Source organism: Coregonus lavaretus (assembly GCF_964263955.1).
Source record: "Coregonus lavaretus genome assembly, chromosome: 18".
Classification (NCBI taxonomy): Eukaryota; Metazoa; Chordata; class Actinopteri; order Salmoniformes; family Salmonidae; genus Coregonus; species Coregonus lavaretus.
In genome coordinates, this window is record NC_140005.1 from 14,659,885 (window position 1) to 14,687,485 (window position 27,601).

The 27,601-nt window shown below is 43.8% G+C and overlaps 1 protein-coding gene across 1 annotated transcript in view; it reads left to right on the forward strand.

Moving 5' to 3' along the window:
* Positions 1–27,601, forward strand: part of ush2a (Usher syndrome 2A (autosomal recessive, mild)) — a gene marked incomplete at both ends in the record, with an annotated part of 418,741 nt that overhangs the window by 75,949 nt on the left and 315,191 nt on the right. The window contains 5 exon segments of the mRNA XM_084181556.1: positions 3,821–3,956; positions 10,746–10,809; positions 11,126–11,227; positions 11,457–11,649; positions 23,203–23,420. Of these exon segments, the coding sequence (XP_084037682.1) occupies positions 3,821–3,956; positions 10,746–10,809; positions 11,126–11,227; positions 11,457–11,649; positions 23,203–23,420 (713 nt within the window).

The following is a 27,601-nucleotide window of genomic DNA, read 5'->3' on the forward strand; positions in this document are numbered from 1 at the left end:
AGCCTGGTGCAGGTCTATAATTTTGTTTCTGGTGTCCTTTGACAGCTCTTTGGTCTTGGCCATAGTGGAGTTTGGAGTGTGACTGTTTGAGGTTGTGGACAGGTGTCTTTTATACTGATAACAAGTTAAAACAGGTGCCATTAATACAGGTAACGAGTGGAGGACAGAGGAGAAGTAGAAGTTACAGGTCTGTGAGAGCCAGAAATCTTGCTTGTTTGTAGGTGACCAAATACTTATTTTCCACCATAATTTTCAAATAAATTCATTAAAAATCCTACAATGTGATTTTCTGGAAAAAAAAATGCTCAATTTGTCCGTCATAGTTGACGTGTACCTATGATGAAAATTACAGGCCTCTCTCATCTTTTTAAGTGGGAGAACTTGCACAATTGGTGGCTGACTAAATACTTTTTTCCCCCACTGTATATATTTTTCCTCCTCCCCCCCTCTCTTTTCAGACAGTGGTGATATTTCACTCCTCTCTTGGCCCTGGCCCTGCTGTATACTAAAGCCTGTGATAATGTAACAAATTACAAACAGGAAAACATTTCTGCTTCATTTAAATGATAAGAGTCAGTCACACAGAGAGGACGAGACAGGACCATAAATAAAACATGGAGAGGATTCTGGGTCTGTTTGTGCACGCATGTGTGTGTGTGTGCATGTCGGTCCGTAGCCTCATCCAGCAGCACAGGAGTATCTCTCCTTCTGATATCTCCATCCCTTCTTCCCTCCCTCCATCCCTCCTTCCTCTGTTGAGTGTCTCTCTCCCCTCTGACAGCTCTCCCGGCCCTGGAATAAGAGTGTGTTATCAGTGAGTAGTGTGTCAGTCACAGTGGGGGAGAGGAGGGGTTGTGGGAGGGGTGAGGAGGGGGGCTGAGCTAGGTCAGGGAAGGCAGTGGGGGCTTGTTTGGAGTGTCAGAGACACAGGCCTCTCTATCCTGTGCGTGAGACGTGCGTGTATGTGTGTGTGTGTATGTCAGAGTCGGAGGCCTCTCTATCCACTGTGTGCGTGTATGTGTATGCATGTGAGTATGTGTGTGTGCGTGCGTATGACAGGCGCCTCTATTGAGCTAGTGTCATCTGCAGGGCAGCAGGAAAGGGCATCTGTTCTAATGCTAAGTCCTAATACCCACTAATATCATACATCCTAATAGAAATCTTAAGCTCTCCGTCTGTTCCCGGCCTATTTGCACAGTAATGTATTTACACATCCTCAGCTCAATGCATTTATTGTAATACGCTCTGGATAAGACCCTCTGCTAACTGACATCAATGTAAATATACAATAATACCCTTCCTCTGTGTGTCTAGCATACTAATATACTAATGTAGGTAGATCTGACTCAAACCTGCTCGGATTCACTCCTCTGAATAGCTTCTGTTGCTAAATCAGCCCATATGGGATCTCATTTCAAATACAGCGTATAAGTACTTATTTGTAAATTATTTTAAATGCCTAGGGTTGCAAAATTCCGGGATTTTCCCCCAAATTCCAAGGTTTTTCAAAAATCTTGGTTGCAAGATTCCCAGAATCAGGAGGGAATAAGCACGAAATCTGGAATCCTCCTATCAGGATTTCTGAAAAACCTAGGAATTTCAGAAAGTTACAGGAATATTGCAACCCTATAAAGGCCTATAATGTTTATAAAGTGTAGTCCTTTTGGAGAACTAATGTACTAATAGAATCTCATACAAAAGCACAGAGAGCTAACTGGGAAATTACTCTAAAACAGAGTCAGGCTCCAGGTGTACGATTCACACAACAGGAACAGCCTTATCATTCATACTGACATAAAGCCTCTGCTAGTAACTACCTTAATGACACTTCATCAGGTTTCACCATCTCTCTCTCTCTCTTTCTCTCTCTATTCTCTCTCTCTCTCTCTCTCTCTCTCTCTCTCTCTCTCTCTCTCTCTCTCTCGCTCTCTCTCTCTCTCTCTCTCTCTCTCTGCTCTCTCTCTCCCTCCATCTGTCTGTCTGTCTGTCTGTCCCAGATCACAGTCCACAGCAGATACGTGACTCCCAACCCTGCCTTGTTACATCAGCAGATAAACTAATGGGTCAAAGGGACAGGTCAGACAATGGGACATTCTACCACACACACTCAACTCATCTTCCCCTCACACCCCCGACACACACACACACACACACACACACACACACACACACACACACACACACACACACACACACACACACACACACACACACACACACACACACCTACACAGACACACATGCACACACACACACACATACACATACACACACACACATACACACACACACACACTGAAAGCGGAGAGCTTTTAAAGCTGTTTGATTGCCAGTGTCCAGTGATCAGTGATCAGTGCTCAGTGAGTCATTCAAAGCTTTCCACTGCCACTGGCCAGGCCTTGGGTTAATCTGGGCATGTAAAACACACTGTTCTACTGCACAGCTACATTCAATGGACTGGCTATGAGAGATGACATGTGAGAGAGAGAAAAGTGAGAGCGACAGATAGGCGACAGGTGAGAGAGAGACAGGTAAGAGAGACAGGTAGGAGGCAGGCGAGAGACAGGTGTTAATCTGGGCCGCTCTCTACAGCACCTGCTGTCAATGGGACAGGTGAGAAATACAAGTTAGGGAAAGAAGAAGAAGAAGAAGAAGAAGAAGAAGAAGAGGAGGAAGAAGAAACTCAAGGGTCTCTTGAAGCAACAGTAGTTGAAAAAAGAGTGAAGGCAGCAAAGAGAGGTAAAAAAGAAGAAGAGAAAAAATTGCATTTTCTAAAACTAACAAAGGAGTGCTGGCCAGTGTTTCAAAGGGGTGCGCGGCGCTAAGCAGGATGAAGCTCTTTCCAATTCATTTACATCACCATGACAACTCTTCAGATCTCCATGCACACCATTGGCTGGTTACAGATTCCGAGAGCGGCCTTCTCTCTACGTCCTTCTCTTTCTCCGTCTTTCCATCTCTCTCTCTCTCGCCGTCTCCGCAGACTTCAATCAGCCGTCATGAAAGTGCAAAGCTTAAGTATCTTCCAGACAGACAGGCAGTTGTTGAGTCGAGCCGAGCGCCGCCTTGCCTTCATCCCCAAAGACGTTTTGAGACAGACTTATTTCCCCTGCACCTTTTTCAACTCCTCTAAAGAGGCGAGGAGAGAAGAGGTGGATAGGAAACACAAACTTGAGAGAGAGAGGGAATGTGTTAGAAAAGAGAGAGAGTGGTTTTATCTGTGCTACCACAGTGCATGCTAGCCAGACACAGCAAGAGGGGGATAGACAGAAACATTTTGAGAGAGAGAGGGGAGAAAGAGAGAAGAGACGTTGAAGTTTTCTAAGGTCTATGAACATATTTTTCTGGAGTTTTGATCTGAATGGAAGCATTTGCTTTGACTGTGTTTGTGTTTTAATATTCATGGCCGGGGAGAGGAGGGGTTTTGGTCAACAGGAAGCTCATTTGTGGCTGAGGTTTTTGCCTGAGGGGGTTTCTGGTAGGGAAATGAACTGGAAGATTATCCCTGTGTATAATTCACTCCTAGCGTCAAACTGACTGGCAGACTGAACGCTGAAGGCTGCTGGGCTATACGTCTTACTCTCCTTCAGAGACAGGATCATCACACTGTTAGATACTCTTTATAAAGCTTGTATCAGGACAAGGCAAGGACCAAGAGATGGTCAAAACCTTGTCAGTGAAATTGTAACTTTTTAACACTTCACTGTATAAAAGTTCATCTAAATGTCTGAAGCACAGAATAAAGTAATGTCTCAAGCACAAAGTAACATTGAGTTCTGTTTGATCCACAGAATAATTTTGCATTCTAATTGGTCCACAGGTGCATGGCAAAAGCGTCAGTCTCTTCCTGGATGGACTGGAGGAGGACGGGACGCCCTTTGACACTCGACCTCTGACCTCACCCATCTCTGACATCAATACGGACAGTGCCATGAGAGTCGGACTGAGCTCTAACGGTAACAACAAGATAACACATGATGCATACATACCGTACCAGTCAAAAGTTTGGACACACCTACTCATTCAAAGGTTTTTCTTTATTTTTTATATTTTCTACATTGTAGAATAGTAGTGAAGACATCAAAACTATGAAATAACACATATGAAATCATGTAGTAACCAAAAAAGTGTTAAACAAATCAAAATATATTTTATTTGTGAGATTCTTCAAATAGCCACCCTTTGCATTGATGACAGCTTTGCACACTCTTGGCATTCTCTCAACCAGCTTCACTTGGAATGCTTTTCCAACAGTCTTGAAGGAGTTCCCACATATGCTGAGCACTTGTTGGCTGCTTTTCCTTCACTCTGCCGTCCGACTCATCCCAAACCATCTCAATTGGTTTGAAGTCGGGGGATTGTAGAGGCCAGGTCATCTGATACAGCACTCCATCACTCTCCTTCTTGGTCAAATAGCCCTTCCACAGCCTGGAGGGGTGTTGGGTCATTGTCCTGTTGAAAAACAAATGATTGTCCCACTAAGCCCAAACCAGATGGAATGGCATATCGCTGTAGAATGCTGTGACAGTGTCACCAGCAAAGCACCCCCACACCATAACACCTCCTCCTCCATGCTTTACGGTGGGAACTACACATACGGAGATCATCCGTTCACCCACACCACGTCTCACAAAGACACAGCGGTTGGAACCAACAATCTCTTAAAAGGACACATTTCCTCCGGTCTAATATCCATTGCTCGTGTTTCTTGGCCCAAGCAAGTCTCTTATTCTTATTGATGGCCTTTAGTAGTGGTTTCTTTGCAGCAATTCGACCATGAAGGAATGATTCACGCAGTCTGCTCTGAACAGTTGATGTTGAGATGTGTCTGTTACTTGAACTCTGTAAAGCATTTATTTGGGCTGCAATTTCTGAGGCTGGTAACTCTAATGAACTTATCCTCTGCAGCAGAGGTAACTCTGGGTCTTCCATTCCTGTGGCGGTCCTCATGAGAGCCAGTTTCATCATAGCGCTTGATGGTTTTTGCGACTGCACTTGAATAAACTTTTCCATATTGACTGACCTTCATGTCTTAAAGTAATGATGGACTGTCGTTTCTCTTTGCTTATTTGAGCTGTTCTTGCCATAATATGGACTTGGTCTTTTACCAAATAGGGTTATCTTCTGTATACCCCCCCCCTACCTTGTCACAACACAACTGATTGGCTCAAACACATTAAGAAGGAAATACATTCCACAAATTAACTTTTAAGAAGGCACACCTGTTAATTGAAATGCATTCCAGGTGACTAACCTCATGAAGCTGGTTGAGAGAATGCCAAGAGTGTGCAAAGCTGTCATCAAGGCAAAGGGTGGCTATTTGAAGAATCTCAAATATAAAATATATTTTGATTTATTTAACACTTTTTTGGTTACTACATGATTCCATATGTGTTATTTCATCGTTTTGATGTCTTCACTATTATTCTACAATGTAAAAAAAATAAAATAAAGAAAGAAAAACCCTTGAATGAGTAGGTGTGTCCAAACTTTTGACTGGTAGTGTATATATTTTTTTTATGGCACATGAGACACCTGTCTAATTCACGCCCATCTCAGTGAACTAATCCATTGCGGAGGCCGAGACTAATCCATTGCGGAGGCTACGGGGATGACACAGTCCAAGAAGAAGGAGATTGTGGCTAAGATGCACAATGCACGTCTCTCTCCAGAATGTGCTCTCTCCCGCCAATTTGTGCACATTCATTGTTTCATAACTTCATTGTGTGAATTGTTCGTGTTTGATTTTTTGTGTCTATCAATTCCCAATTACATATATCACCAGTAGTACATTTACCGTTAATTCCTATAATTTCTAATCTGCAATGTTTGTTTGGTTACGGTCATTTCTGTTAAAGCATTCAATATATTATTATTCAATTATTTTACCGTTTATCATTGTCGGAGAAGACACGTTGAAAATAAAACAAAAAAATGACAAAGGAAAGAGAGAGAGGGGAAAAAGGAGAAGAGAAGAGGAGAGAGAGAGAGAAGAAGGCGTCCAGCGCATCATCAAAGCAACAATGCTCAGTGTTTTTGTGGCCTAATCCTGTTTCCACACGCTAAAGAAGCCCTCATCCAAAGCCCTGGGCTGTAGAGAGCTGTAGAGCTGCTCTCCTCCATCATCTATCCTGTCTACATCTCTCCACACACACACACACTCCCCCCCTCCTCACACACACACACTCCCCCCATTCCTCACACACACACAGATAAAGATGGCAGGCCTTCTGACGCTAGGAGATGTTAGCTCTAGTTGTGATAGGTGTGGAACAACAGAGAAGTTAGCTGGGCAGGGAAAGACTCTTTGTTCGGCAGAGGAAGACAAGACTCTTAACTGGACAGGGAAAAGGCAGGGAAAGTCTCCTGTGTTCTTAGTCTCGCTCAATTCTCTCCCATGTGTTTGGATTCATGTCCTGATGATGAACCCTCTCAGATGTACAGCTCTCCTCCCACTGCCAACAGGCAACAGTACACACAGTCTGCCACTGTTTCACCACTGATACTGACAGACACGTTTTATAAAGGAATCCACTTTACTGCACATATGCTCCTTATGTGTGTTCAGTGTTTCTGTTAGTGGCCAAGGCTTCAGTTGAAAGGTACAGTAGCCGAAGAAACAGAGTTGTCTAGAATCTGAAAGTATGGACAGAGCCTAAGTACACATGTCATTCTGTAGTCTCAGCAAAACCGACAAGTGATTATGGCAAAGAGAGAGAGAGAGAGAGAGACAGAGAGAGAGAGAAGGGTAGACACAGGAAAACCTGGCTCCCTGTAGAGAAAAGGCTGTGCAACCACTGCACCACAGCAGAACCTGAGACAGAGCTACATTTCTTGACAAAATGTCAAAAATATAAAACAATTAGAGAGTGTAATTTCCCCAAATTTGAAACAGTTTTTCAAGGTTTCAAAGACCTCTCTGATGAGAAAAGGCTACCCGTCCTGTTGGGGGAGGACGCAGAGAGCTGTGGGTTGGCAGCGCACTACATTGCTGCCTGCCATTAGATGAGGGACAATGTCTGACAGACCAACCAACCTGCACATGTCCTCTATATTGTTATTGTTCAATGGTTATTTTGACCCTTGGTTATTGTTGTTGCTGTTGTCCCGTTGACAATATTTATTATTATTATTTTAATTATGCTAATATTGTAAATATCCAAAGTAAGCTTTGGCAATATGTACAGTGTTACGTCATGCCAATAAAGCAAATTGAATTGAATTGAATTGAGAAGGAGAGCCAGAGAGAGAGAGAGAGAGAGAGAGAGAGAGAGAGAGAGAGAGAGAGAGAGAGAGAGAGAGAGAGAGAGAGAGAGAGAGAGAAGGCAAGAGGGGCCTTGTATGCCATCAAAAGGAACATAACATTTGACATACCAATTAGCTAAAAATACTTGAATCAGTTATAGAACCCATTGCCCTTTATGGTTGTGAGGTCTGGGGTCCGCTCACCAACCAAGAATTCACAAAATGGGACAAACACCAAATTGAGACTCTGCATGCAGAATTCTGCAAAAATATCCTCTGTGTACAACGAAAACACCAAATAATGCATGCAGAGCAGAATTAGGCCGATACCCGCTAATTATCAAAATCCAGAAAAGAGCCGTTAAATTATATAATCACTTAAAACGAACTAATTCCCAAACCTTCCATAACAAAGCCATCACCTACAGAGAGATGAACTTGGAGAAGAGTCCCCTAAGTAAGCTGGTCCTGGGGCTCTGTTCACAAACACAAACAGACCCCACAGAGCCCCAGGACAACAACAACAATACAATTAGACCCAACCAAATCATGAGAAAAAAAAGGGAATTACTTGACACATTGGAAAGAATTAACAAAAAAACAGAGAAAACTAGAATGCTATTTGGCTCTAAACAGACTGTACACAGTGGCAGAATACCTGACCACTGTGACTGACCCAAACTTAAGGAAAGCTTTGACTATGTACAGACTCAGTGAGCATAGCCTTGCTATTGAGAAAGGTCGCCGTAGGCAGACCTGGCTCTCAAGAAAAGACAGGCTATGTGCACACTGCCCACAAATGAGGTGGAAACTGAGCTGCACTTCCTAACCTCCTGCCAAATGTATGAACATATTAAAGACACATACAGTGGGGAGAACAAGTATTTGATACACTGCCGATTTTGCAGGTTTTCCTACTTACAAAGCATGTAGAGGTCTGTAATTTTTATCATAGGTACACTTCAACTGTGAGAGACGGAATCTAAAACAAAAATCCAGAAAATCACATTGTATGATTTTTAAGTAATTAATTTGCATTTTATTGCATGACATAAGTATTTGATACATCAGAAAAGCAGAACTTTAATATTTGGTACAGAAACCTTTGTTTGCAATTACAGAGATCATACGTTTCTTGTAGGTCTTGACCAGGTTTGCACACACTGCAGCAGGGATTTTGGCCCACTCCTCCATACAGACCTTCTCCAGATCCTTCAGGTTTCGGGGCTGTCGCTGGGCAATACGGACTTTCAGCTCCCTCCAAAGATTTTAATCCATGACGGCGTAGTGTGTTACTAATGGTTTTCTTTGAGACTGTGGTCCCAGCTCTCTTCAGGTCATTGACCAGGTCCTGCCGTGTAGTTCTGGGCTGATCCCTCACCTTCCTCATGATCATTGCTGCCCCACGAGGTAAGATCTTGCATGGAGCCCCAGACCAAGGGTGATTGACCGTCATCTTGAACTTTTCTAATAATTGCGCCAACAGTTGTTGCCTTCTCACCAAGCTGCCTTCCTATTGTCCTGGAGCACATCCCAGCCTTGTGCAGGTCTACAATTTTATCCCTGATGTCCTTACACAGCTCTCTGGTCTTGGCCATTGTGGAGAGGTTGGAGTCTGTTTGATTGAGTGTGTGGACAGGTGTCTTTTATACAGGTAACGAGTTCAAACAGGTGCAGTTAATACAGGTAATGAGTGGAGAACAGGAGGGCTTCTTCAAGAAAAACTAACAGGGCTGTGAGAGCCGGAATTCTTACTGGTTGGTAGGTGATCAAATACTTATGTCATGCAATAAAATGCAAATTAATTACTTAAAAATCATACAATGTGATTTTCTGGATTTTTGTTTTAGATTCCGTCTCTCACAGTTGAAGTGTACCTATGATAAAAATTACAGACCTCTACATGCTTTGTAAGTAGGAAAACCTGCAAAATCGGCAGTGTATCAAATACTTGTTCTCCCCACTGTATTTCCCTCAGATTACAGAGATCCACAAAGAATTAGAAAATAAACCCAATTTTGATCAACTCCCTTATCTACTGGGTGAAAAACCACAGTGTGCCATCACAGCTGCAATATTTTTGACCTGTTGCCACAACAAAAGGGCAACCAGTGAAGAACAAACACCATTATAAATACAACCCATATTTATGGTTATTTATTTTCCCATTTGTAATTTAACTATTTGCACATTGTTACAACACTGTACAGTGAGGGAAATCTGATTGATTGATTGCTTCTGTGGACAGGTGTCTTTTATACAGGTAACAAGCTGAGATTAGGAGCACTCCCTTTATGAGTGTGCTCCTAATCTCAGCTCGTTACCTGTATAAAAGACACCTGGGAGCGAGAAATCTTTCTGATTGAGAGGGGGTCAAATACTTATTTCCCTCATTAAAATGCAAATCAATTATTAACATTTTTGACATCGCTTTTCTTGATTTTTTTGTTGTTATTCTGTCTCTCACTGTTCAAATAAACCTACCATTAAAATTATAGACTGATCATTTCTTTGTCAGTGGGCAAACGTACAAAATCAGCAGGGGATCAAATACTTTTTTCCCTCACTGTACATAATATGACATTTGAAATGTCTTTATTCTTTTGGAACTTCTGAGTGTAATGTTTACTGTTAATATTTATTGTTTATTTCACTTTTGTTTACTATCTACTTCACTTGCTTTGGCAATGTTAACATATGTTTCCCATGCCAATAAAGCCCTTAAATTGAATTGAATTGAGAGAGAAAGGTAGAGAGAGAGAGAGAAGGAGAGCCAGAGAGAGGGAGAGTGAGAGACAGAGAGAGAGAGAGAGAGAGAGAGAGAGAGAGAGAGAGAGAGGAGAGAGCCAGAGAGAGAGAGAGAGAGTAAGAGACAGAGAGAAAGAAATACTTCTTGGTTCCTCTGACTGTTAACTGTGTCTCTCTATGGTTCCTCTGACTGTTAACTGTGTCTCTGTATGGTTCCTCTGACTGTTAACTGTGTGTCTCTCTATGGTTCCTCTGATTGTTAACTGTGTGTCTCTCTATGGTTCCTCTGATTGTTAACTGTGTGTCTCTCTATGGTTCCTCTGACTGTTAACTGTGTCTCTATGGTTCCTCTGACTGTTAACTGTGTGTCTCTCTATGGTTCCTCTGACTCTTAACTGTGTGTCTCTCTATGGTTCCTCTGACTGTTAACTGTGTGTCTCTCTATGGTTCATCTTACTGTTAACTGTGTCTCTATGGTTCCTCTGACTGTTAACTGTGTGTCTCTCTATGGTTCATCTGACTGTTAACTGTGTGTCTCGCTAGCTTAGACATAGAGAGCCCTACTATATCTTACATCCGAGTCAACTGTAACATTTATAGCACTGCAAGATAAACTAAACAGTACTCAGCTCAGTTTCGTTGTGTGTTTAACAGAGAATAAAGAGAAAGATAAGCTAATCCACTGGTCACTATGGATCCAGCTGACTGTCTTCAATACACACCATTGACATCCCTCTCTTCTTTCTCACCAGGGTCAGATCAATTCATGGGCAGGATGCAGGACTTCAGATTCTATCCCAACACGCTGACTAACAGGTGAGAGGGACGGAGGGATGTTTCATATGATTCTAATGTAATTAATAAAATATGGTCCTGTATGGCTGAGTTGGTAGAGCACGGCGCTTGCACCGCCAGGGTCGTGGGTTCGATTCCTGGGGCCACCCTCACGTAAAATGTATGCATTCATAACTGTAAGTCGCTTTGGATAAAAGCGTCTTCTTAATGGGATATTTATTATTGTATATTAATACAGCAGTTCATGAAATTACCTTTTGCAAAATTTTATTTTGAGACTGATCCCGACACCATTGTGCATCTGGCTCACAACCTGATCCATTGTCTCCCACTCCAGAGAGATAGTGGAGGTGTATTCAGGCTTCCTGCCCCTCCTCCACGCCCAGTCAGAGTGCCGCTGCCCCCCCAGCCACCCCAGGGTACACCCCTTAGTGGAGAGGTACTGTATATTGATGGATTGATTGATTGATTGATTGATATACAGATGTATTAACTAGATAAGCTTTCGTTTAACCAAGTAAGTGAACAGAAAACCAATTCTCTCTTGCAGCACAACAAATATAACAAAATATACAAAATACAGCTACAACAAAAGCCGCATCACAACAAAATCGACATCACGTCATAGTATCCCAATAACAACAACAACATAACCCATCCCTGTCTAGGTACTGTATTCCCAACGCGGTGGAGGACACCACTAATAACCGTGTGTTGAGGCTCAACATGGACGCTCACCCTGTCAGCTATATCAATGACCAGGACATGGGTACAGCCTGGGTGTCCAACATACTGACTGGACCTGAGAACATGGACCAAGGGCTGACCATCACCATAGACCTAGTCAACGGGCAGTACCAGGTAATGTTTGTCTGTCTGTCGGTCTGTCTGTCTGTGCATCTGTCCGTCTGTACATCTGTCTTTCTGTCTATCGGTCTGTCTGAAAGTATGTTTCTGTTTCTGTGTCTGTTTGGTTAGAATGGATTTAGCCTGTGGTTGAAGTACGCACAAATATCTAATAATCAAGATTAAACTGAGTCAGATTACCAAATATCTACATACTAATCAAGATTAAACTGAGTCAGATTACTAAATATCTACATACTAATCAAGATTAAATAGAGTTAGATTACCAAATATCTACATACTAATCAAGATTAAACGGGGTCAGATTACCAAATATCTACATACTAATCAAGATTAAACGGAGTTAGATTACGAAATATCTACATACTAATCAAGATTGAACAGAGTTAGATTACCAAATATCTACATACTAATCAAGATTCAACTGAGTCAGATTACCAAATATCTACATACTAATCAAGATTAAACTGAGTCAGATGACCAAATATCTACATACTAATCAAGATTAAACTGAATCAGATTTCCAAATATTGTACATAGTTGCTACAGCTAGAACTGTCAGTATTAGAGCTGTATATGTGTGTTAGGTAGAGCTGTGTTTGAGTGTTAGGTAGAGCTGTGTTTGAGTGTTAGGTAGAGCTGTGTTTGAGTGTTAGGTAGAGCTGTGTTTGAGTGTTAGGTAGAGCTGTATATGTGTGTTAGGTAGAGCTGTGTTTGAGTGTTAGGTAGAGCTGTGTTTGAGTGTTAGGTAGAACTGTGTTTGTGTGTTAGGTAGAGCTGTGTTTGAGTGTTAGGTAGAGCTGTGTTTGTGTGTTAGGTAGAGCTGTGTTTGTGTGTTAGGTAGAGCTGTGTTTGAGTGTTAGGTAGAGCTGTATATGTGTGTTAGGTAGAGCTGTGTTTGTGTGTTAGGTAGAGCTGTGTTTGAGTGTTAGGTAGAACTGTGTTTGTGTGTTAGGTAGAGCTGTGTTTGAGTGTTAGGTAGAGCTGTGTTTGAGTGTTAGGTAGAGCTGTGTTTGTGTGTTAGGTAGAGCTGTGTTTGAGTTTTAGGTAGAGCTGTGTTTGAGTGTTAGGTAGAGCTGTGTTTGAGTGTTAGGTAGAGCTGTGTTTGAGTGTTAGGTAGAGCTGTGTTTGAGTGTTAGATAGAGCTGTGTTTGTGTGTTAGGTAGAGCTGTGTTTGAGTGTTAGGTAGAGCTGTGTTTGAGTGTTAAGTAGAGCTGTGTTTGAGTGTTAGGTAGAGCTGTGTTTGAGTGTTAGGTAGAGCTGTGTTTGTGTGTTAGGTAGAGCTGTGTTTGAGTGTTAGGTAGAGCTGTGTTTGAGTGTTAGGTAGAGCTGTGTTTGAGTGATAGGTAGAGCTGTGTTTGTGTGTTAGGTAGAGCTGTGTTTGAATGTTAGGTAGAGCTGTGTTTGTGTGTTAGGTAGAGCTGTGTTTGAGTGTTAGGTAGAGCTGTGTTTGAGTGTTAGGTAGAGCTGTGTTTGAGTGTTAGGTAGAGCTGTGTTTGAGTGTTAGGTAGAGCTGTGTTTGTGTGTTAGGTAGAGCTGTTTTGAGTGTTAGGTAGAGCTGTGTTTGAGTGTTAGGTAGAGCTGTGTTTGAGTGATAGGTAGAGCTGTGTTTGTGTGTTAGGTAGAGCCGTGTTTGAGTGTTAGGTAGAGCTGTATATGTGTGTTAGGTAGAGCTGTGTTTGAGTGTTAGGTAGAGCTGTGTTTGAGTGTTAGGTAGAGCTGTATATGTGTCTTAGGTATAGCTGTGTTTGAGTGTTAGGTAGAGCTGTGTTTGAGTGTTAGGTAGAGCTGTGTTTGTGTGTTAGGTAGAGCTGTGTTTGAGTGTTAGGTAGAGCTGTGTTTGAGTGTTAGGTAGAGCTGTGTTTGAGTGTTAGGTAGAGCTGTATATGTGTCTTAGGTAGAGCTGTGTTTGAGTGTTAGGTAGAGCTGTGTTTGAGTGTTAGGTAGAGCTGTGTTTGTGTGTTAGGTAGAGCTGTGTTTGAGTGTTAGGTAGAGCTGTGTTTGTGTGTTAGGTAGAGCTGTGTTTGAGTGTTAGGTAGAGCTGTGTTTGAGTGTTAGGTAGAGGTTTACATTAGTCGTAATAGCCGGCTTTTGCCCTCCCAAAAAAGCTGATAAATAAAATTGCCAGTGGCTAATTGTCCGGGAGAAGAAAAATAAATCCCATTGCAAAATAATGCTTTTTAACCTATTCCTTGATGGAAATACCAGTCGATGTAAATACATTTGACTGGTCATGCTTATGGGTCTATAGGGTAATTAGCATAATTTAGTGGAATTAAATTGGCTTGTGTGTGTTCGTTAGTAGTTATTATGTAGCCTATCTTATTTATCACACGCGCACAGCATAAAGATACAGAGCCTATATTTGAGCGGTTATACTGTCAGACTACAGCTCCTCACACAGCTCATTCGTTGCTGCTGGAGTGAAACATGCTTTTATAAGCCCAATCAGTGCGCAACAATTCTAAATGCAATCGCGCGTTAAAAACAGTTTTGATGGCCACGATTAAAAATATCTACTATTTTTATTTCTCATCTGGTAATTGAAGCCCGCCTCCCATTCAAGTGCATAGGCAATGGTAGGCAGGCTTCAGCATGTCACACACCACTTTGCAATTAGCTGGAGGCAGTATGCATTTTGAAAACATATACTGCATTGTTTGAAACCTGAACGTTTTACTTCATATTATGAGGCATGTCTTACCTTGCTTCAAAGTAAAAACATATTTTATAAAGACTTCCATATGCCATTGAAACCAGTAGCCTATTTCTCTCATGTTCTATTGGTTTTCAAATCAACTTTATTTTACTGTCCAGTAGCCAAACTTCAATCCTAGTAATATTAGCAACCCATGCTAGTTGTTGCATCTCCCTCTTTCTAAATTTTGAATGGATAATTTCATCTCTGTCACATGAAACCGCTTGTGCAGTGTGCTTTTGGCAACGATGTTTACCCACTAATTTCATTACAGAACGAACATTTGTGCGTAGCCTACTGCCTTATGCGCATTGCTGCGCTTATAATGTGAAGAAATACTAGTTTATCAACATTTTAAGCTAAACACTGGTATGTTGCATCAGCCTCATTGTTTTTTAAAGTTTTGTTGATGTAGCCTACTGGTTGTATGAATTTGGGATCTATCGTCACACAAGTTTCCCAGAGTCTGTTTGCAATAGGCAATTTCTTTCTCGCACAGAACGACAAGCTGACCAATAGAATAGGTAAGCTTTTCTACTATGGGGAATAGTAGATTGACATAGGCTAGTGATTTTGCTGTTCGTTACTTGTTGGCTGAGGAAAAGTAAATGTGGACAGTTATTCTAACATCTTCGAAATGCGCATCGGAATTCGGTATCCTCGAGTTGCATGTTCTGTTAATATGAATTAACATAATCTAAATGTGATTTCTGTCATTCTGAGCACCCTGGGTGGACGCCCTAATCAGGTTACGGGAAAAAAAGTATTTAGTCAGCCACCAATTGTGCAAGTTCTCCCACTTAAAAAGATGAGAGAGGCCTGTAATTTTCATCATAGGTACACGTCAACTATGACAGACAAATTGACAGAAAATCACATTGTAGGATTTTTTATGAATTTATTTGCAAATTATGGTGGAAAATAAGTATTTGGTCACCTACAAACAAGCAAGATTTCTGGCTCTCACAGACCTGTAACTTCTCCTTTAAGAGGCTCCTCTGTCCTCCACTCGTTACCTGTATTAATGGCACCTGTTTGAACTTGTTATCAGTATAAAAGACACCTGTCCACAACCTCAAACAGTCACACCCCAAACTCCACTATGGCCAAGACCAAAGAGCTGTCAAAGGACACCAGAAACAAAATGGTAGACCTGCACCAGGCTGGGAAGACTGAATCTGCAATAGGTAAGCAGCTTGGTTTGAAGAAAGCAACTGTGGGAGCAATTATTAGGAAATGGAAGACATACAAGACCACTGATTATCTCCCTCGATCTGGGAGATCTCACCCCGTGGGGTCAAAATGATCACAAGAACGGTGAACCACACGGGGGGACCTAGTGAATGACCTGCAGAGAGCTGGGACCAAAGTAACAAAGCCTACCATCAGTAACACACTACGCCGCCAGGGACTCAAATCCTGCAGTGCCAGACGTGTCCCCCTGCTTAAGCCAGTACATGTCCAGGCCCGTCTGAAGTTTGCTAGAGTGCATTTGGATGATCCAGAAGAGGATTGGGAGAATGTCATATGGTCAGATGAAACCAAAATAGAACTTTTTGGTAAAAACTCAACTCTTCGTGTTTGGAGGACAAAGAATGCTGAGTTGCATCCAAAGAACATCATACCTACTGTGAAGCATGGGGGTGGAAACATCAAGCTTTGGGGCTGTTTTTCTGCAAAGGGACCAGGACGACTGATCCGTGTAAAGGAAAGATTGAATGGGGCCATGTATCGTGAGATTTTGAGTGAAAACCTCCTTCCATCAGCAAGGGCATTGAAGATGAAACGTGGCTGGGTCTTTCAGCATGACAATGATCCCAAACACACCGCCCGGGTAACGAAGGAGTGGCTTCGTAAGAAGCATTTCAAGGTCCTGGAGTGGCCTAGCCAGTCTCCAGATCTCAACCCCATAGAAAATCTTTGGAGGGAGTTGAAAGTCCATGTTGCCCAGCGACAGCCCCAAAACATCACTGCTCTAGAGGAGATCTGCATGGAGGAATGGGCCAAAATACCAGCAACAGTGTGTGAAAACCTTGTGAAGACTTACAGAAAACGTTTGACCTGTGTCATTGCCAACAAAGGGTATATAACAAAGTATTGAGAAACTTTTGTTATTGACCAAATACTTATTTTCCACCATAATTTGCAAATAAATTCATAAAAAATCCTACAATGTGATTTTCTGGATTTCTTTTTCTCATTTTGTCTGTCATAGTTGACGTGTACCTATGATGAAAATTACAGGCCTCTCTCCTCTTTTTAAGTGGGAGAACTTGCACAATTGGTGGCTGACTAAATACTTTTTTCCCCCACTGTATATGGGTCCGGTAAATTAAAATGTTGCCGGCTGTGTTTGTGTGTTACATAGAGCTGTGAGGGTAGGACAGTACAGAAGGCTATCTGTCTCCCTGCACCTGTGGTGTGTGTGTTTGTGGGGTGAGCTTCAGGAAAGCTGAGACAGAGGCTCCATCTCCCTCTGTGTGTCAAACACAACCAAGCTCTTTACAGAGAGAGAGAGGGAGAAGGGGGAGGGGGTATGGGGGAGTGTGTGTGTGTGTGTGTGTGTGTATGTGTGTGTGTGTGTGTGTGTGTGTGTGTGTGTGTGTGTGTGTGTGTGTGTGTGTGTGTGAGTGTGTTGGATTTGGGGCTTTTCCGACACGGCTTCTCAGCTCAAGTCCCCAGATAAAATACTGCCCTTTCCTCTCTGAAGAGTGTGTGTGTGTGTGTGCGTTCTTCTGTGTGTGCGCTTAAATCTGTGTGTGTGCACGTGTGTGCACGTGCGTGAGTAAGCATGCATCTGTGTGTGTGAGAATAAAGCATTGCAGCAGTGCTCAGTAGACTCCATGCTGTGTGTGTCAGTGTCCCAGTCCAGACTGTTGTTGTGGTGATAGTAGACAACCCAGGGCTGTTTATTCTCTCCCTGTGTGACTGACTGGCACACACACTCACAGCCATGTACCGTACACACACACACACACACACACACACACACACACACACACACACACACACACACACACACACACACACACACACACACATTCACACACACACACAAATCAAATCCAGCTTTATTTATTAGCACATTTCAAACATGGAGTGAAACACAATGTGCTTTACAGGAAAAAACTATGAAAATAAAAGCTAAAATATTTACTACACAACAAACATATGATAAAAAACTGAGCAACTAAAAGCCCTCTGAGGAAAAGCAAAGCTAAAAAGATGTGTTTTGAGATCTATTTTTAATATGTCCACAGCTTCAGCCCCCATCAGGTTCTCTGGCAGGCTATTCCAGAGGCTGGGGGCATAATAACTAAAGGCTGCCTCTCCATGCCTCTTGGTACTAGGCATTCAGACAGTTAAAAGGTGCACAATCGTGAATTGATTTAAAAACCAATAGAATAATCTTAAAATTAATTATAAAAGTTACTGGCAGCCAGTGCGGAGTCCTTGAAACCAGTGTAATGTGTTCCTTCCGTCTGGTCAGTACCCGTGCTGCAGCATTCTGGCTTTACCAGACAGCATTACAGTATTCAAGCCTGCATTTTTTTATCATTTAGCAGACACTCTAATCCAGAGTGATTTACAGGAGCAATTAAATCAAATCAAATCAAATCAAATTTTATTGGTCACATGCGCCGAATACAACAGGTGCAGACATTACAGTGAAATGCTTACTTACAGCCCTTAACCAACAGTGCATTTATTTTAAACAAAAAAGTAAGAATAAAACAACAACAAAAAAGTGTTGAGAAAAAAAGAGCAGAAGTAAAAAATAAAGTGACAGTAGGGAGGCTATATATACAATAGAATAAAGTGACAGTAGGGAGGCTATATATACAGGGGGGTACCGTTGCATAGTCAATGTGCGGGGGCACCGGCTAGTTGAGGTAATATGTACATGTGGGTAGAGTTAAAGTGACTATGCATAAATACTTAACAGAGTAGCAGCAGCGTAAAAAGGATGGGGTGGGGGGGCAGTGCAAATAGTCCGGGTAGCCATGATTAGCTGTTCAGGAGTCTTATGGCTTGGGGGTAGAAGCTGTTGAGAAGTCTTTTGGACCTAGACTTGGCACTCCGGTACCGCTTGCCGTGCGGTAGCAGAGAGAACAGTCTATGACTAGGGTGACTGGAGTCTTTGACAATTTTGAGGGCCTTCCTCTGACACCGCCTGGTATAGAGGTCCTGGATGGCAGGGAGCTTTGCCCCAGTGATGTACTGGGCCGTACGCACTACCCTCTGTAGTGCCTTGCGGTCAGAGGCCAAGCAGTTGCCATACCAGGCGGTGATGCAACCAGTCAGGATGCTCTCGATGGTGCAGCTGTAGAATTTTTTGAGGATCTGAGGACCCATGCCAAATCATTTTAGTCTCCTGAGGGGGAATAGGCTTTGTCGTGCCCTCTTCACGACTGTCTTGGTGTGTTTGGACCATGATAGTTCGTTGGTGATGTGGACACCAAGGAACTTGAAGCTCTCAACCTGTTCCACTACAGCCCCGTCGATGAGAATGGGGGCGTGCTCAGTCCTCTTTTTTTTCCTGTAGTCCACAATCATCTCCTTTGTCTTGGTCACGTTGAGGGAGAGGTTGTTGTCCTGGCACCACACGGCCAGATCTCTGACCTCCTCCCTATAGGCTGTCTCATCGTTGTCGGTGATCAGGCCTACCACTGTTGTGTCGTCGGCAAACTTAATGATGGTGTTGGAGTCGTGCCTGGCCATGCAGTCATGGGTGAACAGAGAGTACAGGAGGGGACTGAGCACGCACCCCTGAGGGGCCCCCGTGTTGAGGATCAGTGTGGCAGATGTGTTGTTACCTACCCTTACCTACCCTTAGGGGTAAGTGACATGCTCAAGGGCACATCAGCAGACTTTTCACCTAGTCAGCTTGGGGAATTGAACCAAGAACCTTTCGGTTATTGGCCCAACGCTCTTAACTGCTAGGCTACCTGCTTGTGATAAAAGCATGGATGAGTCTCTCTGTATCAGCCTGAGAGAGAAACGGCCACAGCTATTTTGGTCACATTCTTAATGTGTGATTCGAAATTTAGTTCAGAATCTAAAATAACACCTAGGTTTTTTACCTGGTGTTTTATCTTTATAGCCTGTGAATTACAATATGTGGCTAGATTCTCTCTCTGTGCTTTGGCTCCAACAATAAGTACCTCGGTCTTGTCTTGATTTAGCTGGAGGAAGTTGTGAGCCATCCAAGTATTTAAATCACTAAAACAGTCTATTAATTTATCCGTGGAGCCAAAATCCTCTGGTGACACAGAAATGTAAAGATGTGTATTGTCTGCGTAGCAGTGAAAATCAATGCTGTGCTTTCTGATTATGCTGCTAAGGGGTGACATACATAAACTGAACAGTACCGGACCCAAAATCGAACCTTTTGGAATGCCACATGTGATAAGAATTTTCTCTGAGTTATGTCCACCAAGATTGACAAAAAACTCTTGACCGGTTAAATAGGTCCTAAACCAATTTAGAACTGGACCGGAGGGGCCAACCCACCTCTCCAGTCTGTTCAGAAGGACATCATGGTCAACAGTGTTGAATGCAGCACTTAAATCTAAGAGTACAAGGACAGGGAGCTGTTTGGCATCTGTGTTGGCTCTAAGATCATTTACCACTTTAACTAAGGCGGTCTCTGTGCTGTGGTGGGCACAAAGACCAGATTGGAGTTTTTCTCAAATACAGTTGACACTTAAAAAATAATTTAGCTGTTTGAACACCAATTTTCCAGAATTTTTCTTAAGAATGGAAGGTTGGAGATTGGCCGAATATTGCTAAGAGCTGAAGAATCTAGATTACTTTTCTTCAGAAGGGGTTTCACCATAGCAGTTTTTAGTGCAGTGGGGAAAGTGCCTGTGAACAGGGACTGATTAACAATAACTTGCCACTTCTTCAGATATGCAATTAAAAACTGTTTTGAAGAATGTGGTGGGGATAGGATCGAGAAGGCAGGTAGAAGGCTTAAGTTGTGATATCACTTTCCTGAGCATGTCTGTGTCAACCAGGGAAGATAAATCCATAGTGCCTTTGCGTGGTAGGCTAGGGCACATATCATCAAGCTTCTCATCAGGTCTTGCTTGACTGATACCTAGCCTAATGTTGGTTATCTTATCTCTGAAAATTGCAGCAAACTCATCACATTTATATGTGGAGGAAAGTTCACATAGATTTGCGGGGGTAGGATTTATCAGACCATCAATGGTCGAGAAGAGCACTCAAATGATTCAGATTAATAGTGATCAACATAGAAAGATGAGCCCATCTGGCATTTCTAATTGCCTTGTTATATATGCCAAGTTGCTCTCTCAGAATATCATAATGGACCTGCAACTTTGACTTTCTCCACTTCTGCTCTGCCTTTCTGCAATTTCTCTTTAATTGATTCGTTTCCTAACTCATCCAAGGGGCTCTTGGTTTGGATGTGGCCTTTTTCAACTTTACTGAAGCTATGGCATCAATGGTTGCCCTTAATTTGCTATAAAAGTTATCAACTAAATCATCACAAGAGGATGGCAGAATATGTGGTGGAGTATTGTTCCTACACTCAATAAAATCTATAGCAACTTCAGAGGTAAGATAGCATTTCTTAATAATGCATTCAGTATTACCATGTGCTATGGGCAACAAGGTAGTAAAAAATATTAATAGATTCAATGGCCTTGGAGTCAGTCTCTTTGTCAACATGAGTATTAAAATCGCCCAACACAATGATTTTATCATGATTCTCAAGGACAATAGACAATAGTTCAGATAAATCAGTAAAGAAAGCGGGGCACTGCTTTGGTGGCCTATACAGGGTTATGAACAGCACTGGTGGCTGACATTTAAACAGTATAGCATGATTCTGAAAAGACCCAAAGTTGCCAAACAAAATGTCTTTACAGCTGAGAGCATTAGTGAAGATAGAGGCTGTCCACCCTTTTTCCCTTTTCTGATAGAGTATGAAAGGCTGTAATGCGGGGGGTTAGGGGCTTCAATAAGAGCAGCACTACAGTCTGATGACAGCCATGTTTCAGTGAGAAACATGCAATTAACTTTGTGCTCAGTAATGAGGTCATTCACGAGAAAGGTTTTACTTGTGATTGCTCTAACATTTAAAAGCGCCATATTCAATGAGTGTGGGCCACTCTGCCCCTGGGGCATCTGCCTAGAGGTAACCAATTGAATAACAACCAAATAATTAACATTACAACCATGTTTTCTGACAGTCTCCAATCTATCAGAATGGTAGGAGATAACAGTTTGTATAAACTCACTAGAAGGCGGAGTTAAAGGAACATAAATTAGGTTACTCACAATAACCATAGTGCCATTTCTACAGGAGTTGATATGGTTTCCAAGTCCTCTGTTGCTTATTCTGACAGGGAGAACTGGAGCACTACTAGACCCTGTCCGTCAGTCTCTAAAACAGTTTGCGATGTTGCTGGAACTAATCCTGGAATCCCTGCGGTTAGGGTGAATCCCGTCTCAATTAAAAAGTGCTGGTTGCTCCCACAGCAAGTTGTCACAAAAAGAGACATTCCTGTCGTTGCAAAGTTTCTTCAGGTACTCGTTCAGGGCAAAGAGTCGGCTGAAATGTTCTGAACCCCTTTGGTAGCACAGGAGGGGGTCAGAGATAATTATTATCTTCCCTGTGCTAGCGAGGGTGTTTAAAAAATGTTTGTAGTCCGCCGTTAGTTCCTCAGATCGCCTAAAACAAAGGACGATGGTGTCAATATTGAAGTGGTTGGCCAGGAGCGTGGGCAGGAGGGAGTTGATGTCATGGACACGGACTCCTGGGTGACAGTGGACCTTGGTCGGTCCACAGATCGTAGACAGGCCAAAATCTCTCACCATCAAGCTGCCCACAATGATGGTGTTCCTGATGGAATCCAATGGGGATGCAACCTGCTGAACTGCGGTGGCCGTGGGGGAGGGTGCCACTGGGCGGCCTCCGGCTGTTGGTATGCACCCAGGATCCGTACTGACTCCCGGGGCTGGTAGGTCCGTCTCAAGCAGGGCAAAGCTGTTTGATAGCTGGATCGGATCTTCTCGGACAGATGAATGGAGGCCAGACTGCCTCCCCGATCTCCTACGCCTTTGCGAGTGTCCAGTCTCCCATGGGCCGCAGAGTTCCGCTTAAAATCTGTCTGTTGGTCAGATCAACGGTGCCCGACTCATTGACAGCTTTGCTCTAGGAGGCATTTAAAACTGAGATTTGGTTTGCCTGGGTTACAGCAAGGTCGGTGTACTTAGAAAGAAAGTTATCCTTTTCTCGCAGCCGAGTTAACAGCCAGAGGATCTCTTCCCTAAGCTGCTTGATGGTGGTGCTTTTTTCATTGAGATTATCTACAGATGTACAAGGCTAATTGTATTTCATGCAGTTCGTGTGATTGAGAACTATTCACATGTGTCTGTTGTATTGGTTAAAAACTGTAAGTACCAGAATGCCTTACGACAGGAAATGAGAACAGAAATGATTAGCCATGTTGTGCTTTGGCTAGCTACCTCCCTTTCTTTCATTGTTATGCAAAGTCTGAAGTTGTAATAAATTATTGAATTCACTAGAATAACCTTTAATCTCATAACTGACATTCTCAGTCATAACACTGAAACATAGTTAATCTATACTGAATAAGTCAATGGAATATTCGCAGGCAGCAACATTACGTCCAGCTCTAAAGTTGGCCTAACTATCTTTCTATTTTCAGATCTTCCATGGTTTAGTTCCTGGTCTACGACTCTCTCTGCAACCAACAAGACCAGCAAGAACCCTATAACGTTGTTCTTATTCATCCTCTGTACGACAGTGTGGACGTGTGTCATTAATGGCTGTGTGTCCTGTCTGGTTGTAGGTGTTCTATGTGATCCTGCAGTTGGTCAGTCCCCAGCCAGAGGCCCTGCACATCCAGAGGAGATACAGTAACAGCAGCAGTAGTAACAGTAACAGTAGCAGTGTAGAAACAGAGTGGCTAGACTGGCAGTACATGGCCAGAGACTGCAGCCTGTTTGGTCTGCAGAACAATGGACCCCTGCTCAGACCAGACTCTGTCAACTGTCTACAGTTCCCCAGGTAAGGAGCCGCTCAACACTAAGCCCACACTTTTCTCTCTTTCTCTTTCTCTAACAGCAATCAAACAGACTCTTCTTTACACACACAGACACACACGCACGCACACACTCAACTCCTCCTGTCCTAATCTGTGTCGGCGCAGCCAGAGACAGGCTCCATCTTTGATAGGAATAGAGACTTGTGGGATAGTAGCATAATGCTTGAGAGCTTTGAAGAGCAGATCTTGAGGTAGAGTGTGTGTGCGTGCATGCCTTTGTTTGTGTGTGTGTGTCTGTGTGTGCAAGTGTGTGTGTGCAAGTGAGTGTGTGTGTGTGTGTGTGTGTGTGTGTGTGTGTGTGTGTGTGTGTGTGTGTGTGTGTGTGTGTGTGTGTGAGAGAGGAGCCGGTCTTGGCAGTGTTCCTGGTAGTGTGTTCCCAGATTCCAGATCTGCCTGAGCAGAGTGGAGTTGAGAGGGACTGAAGGGGCTTGGCTGGGGATAGAAAACACACTTGCCAGGCTCCGATTAAACACAGGATCACACGCACGCACACACACACACACACACACACACACTTTTAGGATCAGTAAGTGTTTGATGTCCACCAATCACAGTGATGGAACACCCACAAGAGCAGTGAACGCACAGTAAGGTCAGAAGGTCTCTCTTTCACCCTATTGGCCAAACATGGATTCCTCTTAGAAATGAAGATTAAACTGATGTTTTTAGATTAATATGATAAAATAAATCAGCAACACTGTAGGTTGGCACACTAACACAGTCTGTTAGTACATTAGAGATAGCTTTGAGGTCTTTGAAAGCCTTTGATCTCTGCATCAAACTCTTGGTGTGTGCGAGTGCGTGTGTGTTTGTGTGTGTGTGTGTGTGTGTCTAGAGGGGGTCTTCAGGTGATTGTGTTTAGAGCAGATGCTTAGCACCAAGTGTCTCAATATTTAAACACTCAAAACTCAAAAACAGAGGTGCACACACCAGAAGGTAAGAGAGACTGGGTACGCTAGGTGACAGAAGGAAAGAGAGACTGGCTACGCTAGGTGACAGAAGGTAAGAGAGAATGGGTACGCTAGGTGACAGAAGGTAAGATAGACTGAGTACGCTAGGTGACAGAAGGTAAGATAGACTGGGTATGCTAGGTGACAGAAGGTAAGAGAGACTGGGTACGCTAGCTGACAGAAGGGAAGAGAGACTGGGTATGCTAGCTGAAAGAAGGTAAGAGAGACTGGGTAGGCTAGGTGACAGAAGGTAAGAGAGACTGGGTACGCTAGGTGACAGAAGGTAAGAGAGACTGGGTGCGCTAGGTGACAGAAGGTAAGATAGACTGAGTACGCTAGGTGACAGAAGGTAAGATAGACTGGGTACGCTAGGTGACAGAAGGTAAGAGAGACTGGGTACGCTAGCTGACAGAAGGGAAGAGAGACTGGGTATGCTAGCTGAAAGAAGGTAAGAGAGACTGGGTAGGCTAGGTGACAGAAGGTAAGAGAGACTGGGTACGCTAGGTGACAGAAGGTAAGAGAGACTGGGTGCGCTAGGTGACAGAAGGTAAGAGAGACTGGGCACGCTAGGTGACAGAAGGTAAGAGAGACTGGGTACGCTAGGTGACAGAAGGTAAAGAGAGACTTGGTACGCTAGGTGACAGAAGGTAAAGAGAGACTGGGTACGCTAGGTGACAGAAGGTAAGAGAGACTGGGTACGCTAGGTGACAGAAGGTAAGAGAGACTGGGTACGCTAGGTGACAGAAGGTAAAAAGAGACTGGGTACGCTAGGTGACAGAAGGTAAGAGAGTCTGGGTACGCTAGGTGACAGAAGGTAAAGAGAGACTGGGTACGCTAGGTGACAGAAGGGAAGAGAGACTGGGTACGCTAGCTGACAGAAGGTAAGAGAGACTGGGTACGCTAGGTGACAGAAGATAAGAGAGACTCGGTACGCTAGGTGACAGAAGGTAAGAGAGACTGGGTACGCTAGGTGACAGAAGGTAAGAGAGACTGGGTACGCTAGGTGACAGAAGGTAAAGCGAGACTGGGTACGCTAGGTGACAGAAGGTAAAGAGAGACTGGGTACGCTAGGTGACAGAATGGAAGAGAGACTGGGTATGCTAGGTGACAGAAGGTAAGAGAGACTGGATACGCTAGGTGACAGAAAGTAAAGAGAGACTGGGTACGCTAGGTGACAGAATGTAAAGAGAGAATGGGTACGCTAGGTTACAGAAGGGAAGAGAGACTGGGTACGCTAGCTGACAGAAGGTAAGAGAGACTGGGTACGCTAGGTGACAGAAGGTAAGAGAGACTGGGTACGCTAGCTGACAGAAGGTAAGAGAGACTGGGTACGCTAGGAGACAGAAGGGTAGAGAGACTGGGTATGCTAGGTGACAGAAGGGAGGGAGAGACTGGGTACGCTAGGTGACAGAAGGTAAGAGAAACTGGGTACGCTAGGTGACAGAAGGTAAGAGAGACGGTACGCTAGTTGACAGAAGGGTAGAGAGACTGGAAACGCTAGCTGACAGAAGGTAAGAGATAGACTGGGTACGCTAGGTGACAGAGGGGTAGAGAGACTGGGTACGCTAGCTGACAGAAGGTAAGAGAGACTGGGTACGCTAGGTGACAGAATGTCAAGAGAGACTGGGTACGCTAGGTGACAGAAGGGAAGAGAGACTGGGTATGCTAGCTGACAGAAGGTAAGAGAGACTGGGAACGCTAGGTGACAGAAGGTAAGAGAGACTGGGTATGCTAGGTGACAGAAGGGAGGAGAGACTGGGTACGCTAGCTGACAGAAGGTAAAAGAGACTGGGTACGCTAGATGACAGAAGGGATGAGAGACTGGGTATGCTAGGTGACAGAAGGGAGGGAGAGACTGGGAACGCTAGGTGACAGAAGGTAAGAGAGACTGGGTACGCTAGGTGACAGAAGGTAAGAGAGACTGGGTACGCTAGGTGACAGAAGGTAAGAGAGACTGGGTACGCTAGGTGACAGAAGGTAAGAGAGACTGGGTACGCTAGGTGACAGAAGGTAAGAGAGACTGGGTACGCTAGGTGACAGAAGGTAAGAAAGACTGGGTACGCTAGATGACAGAAGGGAGGGGGAAACTGGGTACGCTAGGTGACAAGGTAAGAGAGACTGGGTACGCTAGGTGACAGTAGGGAAGAGCGACTGGGTACGCTGGGTGACAGAAAGTAAGAGAGACTGGGTACACTAGGTGACAGAAGGGATGAGAGACTGGGTACACTAATTGACAGAAGGTAAGAGAGTCTGGGTACGCTAGGTGACAGAAGGGAAGAGAGACTGGGTAGGCTAGGTGACAGAAGGGATGAGAGACTGGGTACACTAATTGACAGAAGGTAAGAGAGACTGGGTACGCTAGGTGACAGAAGGTAAGAGTGACTGGGTACGCTAGGTGACAGAAGGTAAAGATAGACTGGGTTCGCTAGGTGACAGAAGGTAAGAGAGACTGGGTATGCTAGCTGACAGAAGGGAAGAGAGACTGGGTACGCTAGGTGACAGAAGGTAAGAGAGACTGGGTACGCTAGGTGACAGAAGGTAAGAGAGACTGGGTACGCTAGGTGACAGAAGGTAAGAGAGACTGGGTACGCTAGGTGACAGAAGGTAAGAGAGACTGGGTACGCTAGGTGACAGAAGGGAAGAGAGACTGGGTACGCTAGGTGACAGAAGGTAAGAGAGACTGGGTACGCTAGGTGACAGAAGGGAGGGAGAGACTGGGTACGCTAGTTGACAAGGTAAGAGAGACTGGGTACGCTAGGTGACAGAAGGGAAGAGCGACTGGGTACGCTGGGTGACAGAAAGTAAGAGAGACTGGGTACACTAGGTGACAGAAGGGATGAGAGACTGGGTACACTAATTGACAGAAGGTAAGAGAGACTGGGTATGCTAGGTGACAGAAGGTAAAGAGAGACTGGGTACGCTAGGTGACAGAAGGGAGGGAGAGACTGGGTACGCTAGGTGACAAGGTAAGAGAGACTGGGTACGCTAGGTGACAGAAGGGAAGAGAGACTGAGTACGTTAGGTGACAGAAGGTAAGAGAGACTGGGTACGCTAGGTGACAGAAGGTAAAAGAGACTGGGTACGCTAGGTGACAGAAGGGAAGAGAGACTGGGTACGCTATGTGACAGAAGGTAAGAGAGACTGGGTACGCTAGGTACAGAAGGTAAGAGAGACTGGGTACGCTAGGTGACAGA